General features: G+C 45.3%; 1 protein-coding gene across 1 annotated transcript; it reads left to right on the top strand.

The window, feature by feature from the left end:
* The first annotated feature begins 4,335 nt into the window (after positions 1 to 4,335).
* LOC121788870 lies at positions 4,336 to 4,962 on the top strand. The gene has a single exon (XM_042187461.1). It carries the CDS (start codon positions 4,336 to 4,338, stop codon positions 4,960 to 4,962), a length of 627 nt encoding a protein of 208 aa, XP_042043395.1.
* The last annotated feature ends 6,068 nt before the right edge of the window (positions 4,963 to 11,030 follow it).

The raw sequence follows: 11,030 nt of genomic DNA, 5'->3' as shown, positions 1-11,030 counted from the left end.
GCAAACATGTGGGACACAAGAGTGAGGTGTGCTATGCGGCAAGGCCATCGGAGCGGCCTCCCAAGAGGAACTACAACATAAATCCTTTGCGACAGCCACATAACCGAGATGCCGAGGCCTACAATCCCAACAATCTTAACATGGCATCACCAAAGCAACCACATCTTGAAGGAATAGGTGCGAAGAAGAAGTTGATGAATCGAGGCAAACCAACAATAACATGGAATGGAAACAACAAGGAAAACACAAGGGGAAGGAAAGCAACACCCGGATGAGCCCGAAGGCTAGTGTGCGCACGGGGGCAGAGTGGTCGGGACCGGATTTTTTGGGGGATTTGCATGGCCCGGGGAGTGCGGACATGACCATCGATCATAATGATCGTGTCCCACAACATTTTAGAGAGGCGCACACTAAGGCTCCTTCGTTTGAACATGGGCGAAAGAACAAGCCGAGAGAGGCGAACCTGTCCCGGCATGAAGGTCAATCGGCTTCGGACGACCTAGTCCAACCAAAAGGCCATTTCAAGCCCTTTGTCATCGAGAATACTGAGGATCCGGGACCATCGAGTCACATGAGCACTAACCGATATTTCTCCCTCATGGCCCGCGAGAACTTCATGGAGAATGATATGGAAGATGATGAAAATTGGGAGGAGTCTCTCTCGCACAAGGAAGACGAAGATGGAGCCAATCCAGCTCTTCTGGAGGCCGAGACATCCCATGGAGGGAGCAATCTCCAAATCATTGAATTCCAAGGGGGGGCGTCAATCCCACCGTGTACGAACCCTTCTAGTTAATGATGTCTTTGAATTTTCTATTTTGGAACGTTAGGGGGATCGCAAATGCGTCTACCCAAAACGTCCTAAAAAGAATAATTAAATCTCATAATATTTGTTTTCTTGCAATAATGGGAGCCACTTGTCGACCCTAACCCGGACAAGTTTTCAAAAGTGTTGGGGATGCAATATAAGGGGTCCAATGCCAATGGGAAAATATGGATTTTTGTGGAGGAAGGGATGGATTTTGAGGTGGTGGATGACTCGGAGCAACTTTTGCATGGGCAGTTCACTTGCCCCCAGATCCCAACACCCATTTTGATCTCGGCCGTGTACGCTAAATGCTCGAGAGGCGAGAGGCTTGCACTGTGGGAAAAAATGAGGGAGCTGACCCAAATCTCGGAAGGAATGCCGTGGTTTATCGGAGGGGATTTCAACCCAATCCTCTCCGCGAGAGATAGAACGGGGAGTGACACAAACCGTCTGGCCGAAATGGTGGACTTTGCAGAGGCTATTGAAGATTGTGGTCTTTTGGATCCAGGGTATGATGGATCAGACTTTACATGGGCTAAGAATGGACTTCTGGAAAGGTTAGACAGGGTGCTGATTAGTAAGGTGGCGTCTCAATTGTTTGATGCAATACGAATCACGAACCTTCCTCGTATTGCATCGGATCATGGCCCTCTCCTTGTCCAATGCAAGATGCCTAATACCCCCGCGGGAGGTAAAGCTTTTTGGTTCCAAAACATGTGGTTGCGACATGAAGGATTTAGCGATTTGGTGAGGGAAGATTGGGGGGCCCCCACGGAGGCGACGGGTCTCCTCAACTTGAAGCTCAAGCTAGCAAGGGTCAAGAGAACTTTTAAACGATGGAATAGAGAGGTATTTGGGAATATACACGCCAACCTCAAATCCTGTGAAGAAAGCATTGCGATGGCCCAAGCGGAGTTCGAAGATGACCCCTCGCCCCGGAATAGAACGGAGGTCAACAAACAAATTGCGGAGTACATCCTCCTTCTTAAGATGGAGGAAGACTTCTGGCGTCAGAAGGCGGCACTACGTTGGCTGGAAGATGGGGGGATAAAAACACCAGATTCTATCAAAGCTGGGTGAAGCAGAAGAGGGTTCGGTTACGTATACACAAGATCAACGTTAATGGGTGTGAACTCACGGAGGACTCGGCCATCCAAGCGTCGGCGGTTGAGTTTTATCAAAACCTTCTTGCCCCAAGCAACCCGGAACCCACGGACCCGGACCTTAGCCTCCTACACCGACTTCCTCCCTCGGAGTCTTTGGCGACCCTCCCCGAACCTCCAGATGCAGATGAAGTGAAAAGAGCGGTTTTTGACATCTCGGCCAATAGTGCACCTGGCCCGGATGGATACTCGGCTCTCTTGTTCCAAGCTTGCTGGGGCATTGTGGGATCGGATGTGGTGGAAGCGGTTAGACAATTTTTCAGTGGGGCTTTTCTTCCCCGAAGTTTCACGGCCACAAGCATTGTACTCATCCCTAAGAAGCCTATACCAGAGACCTGGGGAGACTACAGGCCCATTAGCTTGTGTAATGTGATAAATAAGGTGATTACTAAGATCCTCTCCAAGCGACTTGCCCCTTTTCTCCCGCGCGTGGTAGCTCCCAATCAAAGTGGTTTTGTCAAAGGGAGACTTCTCAATGATAATGTACTCCTTGCATAGGAGATGTTCCATGAGCTACAATGAAGCACGACGGCCCCTAATGTTGCAATCAAGATCGATATGGCCAAGGCCTATGATCGGGTTCAATGGTCGTTCCTCCTAAAAGTCCTTAAGCACATGGGTTTCCACGAACCGTGGGTGGATCTCATCAAAAGGTGCATTGGGTCTTGTTGGTTTTCAATCCTTGTCAATGGGGTGCCGGCGGGTTTTTTCAAATCTACCCGTGGTCTAAGGCAAGGGGACCCCATCTCACCCGCCCTTTTCGTCCTTGCCGCGGATTATCTCTCGAGACTACTTGATAAACTCATCCTCGGCAACAAAGAAATGACGTTCAAAGCAACCCGGGGAAGTATTGAGATCAGCCACCTCGCCTACGCAGACGACATCATCATCTTCACGCAAGCGGGGGCGAACCCCCTCCGGAGGCTACGCGCATGCCTTGATCATTACGCCGAGGTGTCAGGCCAACAAATCAACCTTGGCAAAAGCAACTTCTACATTGCCGATGCTCATGAAGGGTGGACAAACACAATACAAAGAGAAGGAGGCTTCGTCCGAGGTACGTTTCCCTTCCTTTACCTTGGAGTCCCTATTTACCGAGGTGTGAAGCGTACGAGCATGTTCTTGTTCCTCCGTGAGAAAATCTCGGCTAGGATCTCTGGGTGGGCCCATCGACACCTCTCCTTTGGGGGGAGACTTACTCTGATTAAAAGCACACTTGAAGCGATCCCACTACATATTTTCCAAGCTATCGAGCCTATGGGTGGTGCCCTCAAGCAATTGGATCAGCAAATGGCTCGTTTCTTTTGGGGGTCAACTAATGAGAAGAAGAGGACGCACTGGATTAGCTGGGATCAGGTCTGCCTACCAACGGCCGAAGGGGGCTTGGGCATCCGGATGATCAAGGAAGTCTTAAGAGCCTTTAACATCAAGTTATGGTGGCGGTTCAGGGAACAAAATTCCCTGTGGGCTACGTACTTGATGGCTAAATACTGCCATAAGGTCTCCCCACTTACAGCTAGACCCTTGGGGAGGGGTAGCCCTACGTGGAAGAGGATGCTGAAGGCTCGGCCTCAGGCCCAACCGCACATTCAATGGGTGGTGGGAGAAGGAAAGATACTATTTTGGGATGACTTATGGCTAGGAGAGGCTCCCCTGAGAGAACTTAGCCTTGATGATAGAGGAAGGCCTCTTGCTCGTGTGGCGGACTATATTAAGGATGGTGCCTGGGATGAGCCTAAGCTGCGGAATCTCCAAGCGCAAGCCGGCCTAGCACAGCACATCGTCTAGAAGATAATCGACACACCCGTCATTTCGGATGGGCCGTATATACCAAGATGGAGGTTATCATCTAATGGAGAGTTCTCTCTCGCTACTACTTGGGAGACCCTTCGAAGCCAAAGGCCGATTGTGCAAGGCCTCGACGACATTTGGAGAGCGGGCCTCACGTCCTCTATTGCCATCTTTTTATGGCGACTTCTCTCCAACCGCATTCCGGTGGATACAAAGCTGCAATGGAGACGAATGGAATTGGCGTCCAAATGCCAATGCTGCCCACATAGACCAGGGATTGAATCCCTCCAACATCTCTTCATTCAAGGGGACGGGGCTCACGGGATATGGAGGGAATTTGACGCATGGTTTGAGGGCTCCTCACCACCCCTTCGGATCAATGACACCATACCAGAACGACTCGTGGTCTGGACAAGAAGAGCTCGGCAACCAGGCAAGAAACACCTAAGCAGAGCCATGCCGTATCTCATTTTATGGTTCATTTGGGCAGAACGGAATAGGAGCCGCTACCAGTCCGTACAATTTAGGCCTTTCAATGTCATCTGGCAAGTTCAAATCTACATCAGGAATAGTATGGCCAACGGGATATACAAGAAGAAGCATTGGAAGGGAGTTAGTCTAAAAATCACTGTCCCGAGTCATGATGAACTACGGAGCCCTAGGCCGCTTGCAGTGGCAATCAAGTGGCACCCGCCGGATGACCCCTGGATCAAGCTCAACACCGATGGTGCATTCTTGGAAGCGTCGGATAAAGCCGGGGGAGGTGATATCATCCGAGATCATACGGGCAAAGTGCTTTCAGCCTTCGCATCCCCACTTGAGGCCCACTCCGCCCTTGAGGCGGAGCTTCTAGCCATCCAACTCGGGTTAGAACTTGCCCTGGAGTTCAATCGGCCTATCTGGATTGAGTCGGATGCACAACAAGTGGTCCAGCTCCTTAATAGTACACGATGGGGACCGGCACACACGAGCAGGGTGGTGGCGCGGATCTTACTCCTCAATCGCCAACGAGTTGTGCGCCTCACCTACACCCCTCGGGAAGGGAACAGGGCCGGAGACTTACTTGCAAAGATGGGAATTGACAGTCAAAACTACTGCCGTATGAATGCCCACACGATGCCGAGACACCTCGCTGCAATTACTAGGATGGAAGCACTAGGAATCCCGAACATTCGGGTCCAACATGACGACAAAGAATAGAATTGTGTTTGGGATGTTTGGAGGGTACCCTTTGTTCCTTGATTGATTGTATTTTTTTTTCTGTAAGGGAGTATGATGAGGTCCGAACTTGTGGCTTGGGACCGCATACTACTCTTAAGTTTGTGAGGACACACCACTTTCGGGTGTGGCCACATTTTGTAATCGTCACTCTTTGAAATATAGGGATGAGGGACCCACGAACCCTCCACCATGAGGGTGTTTGATAAAAAAAAAACCCAAACGGTTTGTCAGTTTGTCAAGAAACCTATGGATTCCCTAGCGGTTAGGTTCGCTCGATCACTCATTCCTCACCAGGGATGTTAGGATCAAAAACGCTCCAGAGTTAAAGTTACACCACTGATGCGTTGGGTTATGAGAGTTTCTCCTTTTTATCATATCCTTTTTTTTCCTGGGTCAGGCAAATATTTCCTGGGTCAGGTAATTTTTACTTCCTGCCCTTAGATAATTAAGCTTCTTTTTTCCTCTTTTTATTTTCCCCCTAGACTTCGTCCAGCTTATACCTCCGAATTTTTAGTTTGTTTCTCCCATGGACTTCGTCCAGCTTTTACCTCCATTTTCTGGACTTCGTCCAGCTTATATCTCCAAAAACCCTTTTTTTTCTCCTTTATACACCCCCTAAGCATCAAGTGGTTGCCCATTTGTTACAAGTTAGCTCAAAGTGTTTAGGCTTATAATTCACTTTATAGTAGGGCTGCACAGCTAGGTTATCTAAGGTATCCTCTATCGTCCTCACTTAATCCAAACCGTTTTAAGTTTATTAAGGAAAAGGGCATCAAAGTTAGAGAGAAGCTCTCCCTTCTCTCTAGAATTCGACCTCTCTCGCTCCCTCCCCTTTGAGGGAGGTGAAATGTGATTGTTTCATGCGACACATGGTGAAGTCCGGTGGTGAGCTGCCGAAGGGGGAGGCCACGGCCTTGATACACACGATGCAGCCCCCTTCCTCGCCGGAGTGGAAGTTTCGTTCGATTGCACGGCCCAAAACCAAAAGGGATGGCACGCCCCACCCGGAGAAAGCTCGACAAGCTCTCAAACGAGCCGGTCTTGAATCTGGTTCGGAGGTGAGTCGGGCTAAGAAGAAGATGGTGTTCGAAATGGCTGATGGACTCGTCGGCAAACTCCATGGTGAAGGGAGGGGGTCGCCGGATGTTAAGCAAGCTCTTATTGGGGAGATGTTGAGCTCCTTAGCTCAAATGGCAAAGAATGAGAAAGCTTCGACAAAAGATTTGGAAGGTCTTCATGGTGAGGGGATTGATATGGATTGGGATAGGACGAAGGACCCGTTGGATATATTGATCCAAGAACCCCACGTATAAGGTTTGGCAGCGGACTCCCTTGATTGATAATCTGGTTTGATCCACTTCCAGAGCTTGGAAAACCTCGACCCGTTGGCTATATGATCAGCCAAGAACCTCGGTATGGTTGAACGCCACAAGAACTTGCTCAAAGTATCTTGATAAGTTCCAAACAAGTGAAAAACTCTACAAAGAGAATTCAACTCACAAGACAAACTCTATTTTCGTATTTGATCAATGATGTCCTCAAATGACATGCTTACAAGCCTATTTATAGGCTAGAATGGACTCTTGAAAGTCTCATATCATTAGTACAACTTAAGACCTTTAGAATGACTCATAATAAGTGAAAAGTAACTCCTAACTATTGGTGTGACTTTAGGACATCTAAAGTCACTTATTTAACTCAAAAAGTAACTTAAAAATGACTCTTCATTTTTGCTGCTCCAACTTGGACGAAAATGCATCATTTATCTTCAATTTGGGCCTCCAAAATGTGATATATATTGACTCAAAACTTCATGCATTGGGCTGCCCACTAACTTGAATAATATTCACCATTTGGCCCAATATTGAATGGTCTTGGAATTGGGCTTTTATTTCATCAACTAAAAGCATCATGGACTCCTTTATCTTCTTAGCTCTAGCTCTTGTAATTGGTCCACTTTGAATGATTAATGGATCCATCTTCTTGTCCTTGTTGATCAGCTTGGGTGTACCTCCATCATTCCCTTCTTCTTCAAGAGGATTCGTCCTCGAATCTAATTCACCAACATAAGGAGATAAATCAGAAACATTGAAAGTAGCACTTACATTAAACTCACCAGGTAAGTCAAGTTTGTAAGCATTATCATTGACTTTTCCAATCACTTGGAATGGTCCATCTCCTCTTGGCTGCAACTTGGACTTTCTTTTCGAAGGAAATCTCTCCTTTCTCATATGCAACCAAACCCAATCTCCCGGCTCAAAGATGACTTGTTTCCGACCCTTGTTGGCTTGCTTTGCATATTGTTCTGTCCTCTTTTCAATGTTGAGTCTTACCCTTTCATGCAATCTTTTCACCATTTCAGCCTTAGCTTTTCCATCAAGACTTGCACGATCTTCAATAGGTATTGGAATCAAATCTAGTGGACTCAATGGATTGAAACCATACACAACTTCAAATGGGGAAAAGTTAGTAGCAGAATGGACACTTCGATTATAAGCAAACTCAGCAAAAGGTAAGCATTCCTCCCAACTTTTCAAGTTCTTTTTAACTAAAGTTCGTAGTAATTGAGACAAAGTCCTATTAACTACTTCAGTTTGTCCATCAGTTTGTGGATGACAAGTAGTAGAAAACAAGAGTTTAGTTCCCAACTTATTCCACAACACTCGCCAAAAATAACTCACAAATTTAGCATCTCGATCACTCACAATTGATCTAGGAACACCAAGCAAACGGACAATTTCTTTAAAGAACAAATCAGCGATATGAGATGCATCATCAGTTTTGTGACATGGAATAAAATGTGCCATTTTTGAAAACCTATCAACAACCACAAAAACTGAATCTCTACCTCTTTTTGTTCTTGGCAAACCAACAACAAAGTCCATTGAAATATCCTCCCAAGGTGCACTAGGAATTGGTAACGGTTTGTACAAACCATGTGGGTGTGATTTAGACTTGGCTTGCATGCAAGTTATGCATCTTTTACAAATTCTTTCAACATCCACACGCATTTTAGGCCAAAAGAAATGTTCAAGCAAAACATTCATTGTCTTATGGACTCCAAAATGACCCATTAAACCACCACCATGAGCTTCACGCACAAGCAATTCACGCATAGAACCTTTAGGAATGCATAATTTGTTTTCTCTAAACAGATAGCCATCATGCCTATAGAACTTGTCAAATGCAGCATGCTCACAAGATAAATAGATAGAAGAAAAGTCCGGGTCATTATCATACATTTCCTTAATCAACTCAAAACCAAGCAACTTAGAACTCAAAGTAGTGATCAAAATGTACCTCCGAGATAATGCATCAGCCACAATATTTTCTTTTCCCTTTTTGTATTTGATTACATAGGGAAATGATTCAATGAATTCCACCCACTTAACATGTCTCTTGCTAAGCTTACCTTGACCTTTCAAGTACTTGAGAGATTCATGATCCGTGTGAATTACAAACTCTCTAGTCCACAAGTAATGCTGCCATGTTTCCAAAGCTCTAACCAAAGCATATAACTCCTTGTCATACGTTGGATAGTTCAATTGAGCTCCTTTCAACTTTTCGCTAAAGTACGCGATTGGCTTCCTATCCTGCAACAAAACAGCTCCTATGCCTACCCCAGATGCATCACATTCAAGCTCAAACATGTTATCAAAGTTAGGCAAAGAAAGAATTGGTGCAGTTGTAAGTTTTTCTTTAAGGAGATTAAAAGCATGTTCTTGTTTTTCTCCCCAATAAAAACAAACATCCTTTTTCACAATTTCATTCAAAGGTGCAGCAATTGTACTAAAATCCTTGACAAACCTCCTATAAAAACTAGCAAGACCATGAAAACTTCTAACTTGTGCTACATTTTGAGGAATTGGCCATTCTAAAATAGCTTTCACCTTCTCTTTTTCCATTTCAATCCCATTAGCACTTATAACAAAACCCAGAAAAACAACTTTATCCATGCAAAAAGAACACTTTTTGAGATTTGCATACAATGATTCTTTTCGTAAGGTATCCAAAACTGCACGCACATGGTTAAGATGTTCATTCACATTTTTGCTATAGACAAGAATATCATCAAAATAAACAACCACAAATTTTCCAATGAATTTTCTCAAAACATGGTGCATCAACCTCATGAAAGTACTTGGTGCATTAGTTAAACCAAAAGGCATTACTAACCACTCATATAGACCAAATTTTGTTTTAAAGGCTGTTTTCCATTCGTCTCCTTCTCTAATTCGAATTTGATGATAACCACTTTTCAAATCGATCTTACTAAACACAACAGAACCATGCAATTCATCAAGCATATCATCTAGCCTAGGAATAGGATAGCGATACTTTACCGTGATTTTGTTGATTGCTCGGCAGTCGATGCACATCCTCCATGATCCATCTTTCTTAGAAACAACAATTACCGGAACAGCACATGGACTCATGCTCTCACGGATTTTTCCATTGTCCAACAACTCTTGCACTTGCCTTTGAATTTCCTTAGTCTCTTCGGGATTGGCTCTATAGGCTGGTCGATTTGGTAGAACTGCCCCGGGAATAAGGTCAATTTGGTGTTCAATACCTCTTAATGGCGGTAATCCACTTGATTCTTCCACGGGAAAAACATCTTCGAATTCCTGTAAAAGAGACACAAAAGCACTTGGCAAAGAAGTGGTTAATTCGTTAGTGGTAAACAAAGACTGTTTTTTTTTTTTTTTTTTTTTTTTTTTTTTTTTTTTTTAATCAAACACCTCTACGGTGGAGGGTTCGTGGGTCCCTCATCCCTATATTTCCAAAGGTGATAATTACAAGGCGTGGCCACACCCCTCCATGATCCATCTTTCTTAGAAACAACAATTACCGGAACAGCACATGGACTCATGCTCTCACGGATTTTTCCATTGTCCAACAACTCTTGCACTTGCCTTTGAATTTCCTTAGTCTCTTCGGGATTGGCTCTATAGGCTGGTCGATTTGGTAGAACTGCCCCGGGAATAAGGTCAATTTGGTGTTCAATACCTCTTAATGGCGGTAATCCACTTGATTCTTCCACGGGAAAAACATCTTCGAATTCCTGTAAAAGAGACACAAAAGCACTTGGCAAAGAAGTGGTTAATTCGTTAGTGGTAAACAAAGACTGTTTTTTTTTTTTTTTTTTTTTTTTTTTTTTTTTTTTTTTTTTCAAACACCTCTACGGTGGAGGGTTCGTGGGTCCCTCAAAGTTCGGACCTCATCATACTCCTTTCCAAAATATAATTAACCAAAAAGCTAGTCACTAGTGTCTCCCATCGTCTCATGATCAACTTTGATGCCCGTCCCCGTCTAGGTTTCGGATGTGCGACACTCCCATCTCGTCCAATCTAACCAAGTCCAACAGTTCTCTCGGTGCTGAGTTGTAGTGCATTCGTAGGCCACTGTCTTGGACTAGCCCCATTTTCGCAAGGAAGTCCGCCGCTTTGTTCCCCTCCCTGTGTATGAAGGTGGCTCGGAAATTGAGTTGGCGTTTGAGAATGGTTAGTTGCGCCACCGCTTGCCGAGCGAGTGCCGGGCCCCATCCTGTCCCATTGACCAATTTGATTGCTTGCTCTGCATCTGACTCAATCCAGATTGGTAGGCCGAATTCCTTGGCTATATTTAGCCCGTGAATCATGGCCAACAGCTCCGCTTCTAAAGCCGAGTGGGCTTCAAGGGGTTTTTTTTTTTTTTTTTTTTTTAATCAAACACCTCTACGGTGGAGGGTTCGTGGGTCCCTCATCCCTATATTTCCAAAGGAGATAATTACAAGGCGTGGCCACACCCAAAAGTGGTGTGCCGTAACAAAATCAAGAGTAGTATGCGGTCCGATCCCACAAGGTTCGGACCTCATCATACTCCTTTCCAAAATACAATTAACCACAAAGCTAGTCACTATAATCTCCCATCGTCTCATGATCAACTTTGATGCCCGTCCCCGTCTAGGTTTCGGATGTGCGACACTCCCATCTCGTCCAATCTAACCAAGTCCAACAGTTCTCTCGGTGCTGAGTTGTAGTGCATTCGTAGGCCACTGTCTTGGA

The sequence above is a fragment of the Salvia splendens genome, unplaced genomic scaffold, assembly GCF_004379255.2.
Source record: "Salvia splendens isolate huo1 unplaced genomic scaffold, SspV2 ctg1168, whole genome shotgun sequence".
In the NCBI taxonomy this organism is placed as follows: domain Eukaryota; kingdom Viridiplantae; phylum Streptophyta; class Magnoliopsida; order Lamiales; family Lamiaceae; genus Salvia; species Salvia splendens.
This window is presented reverse-complemented; position numbering and strand designations above follow the sequence as displayed.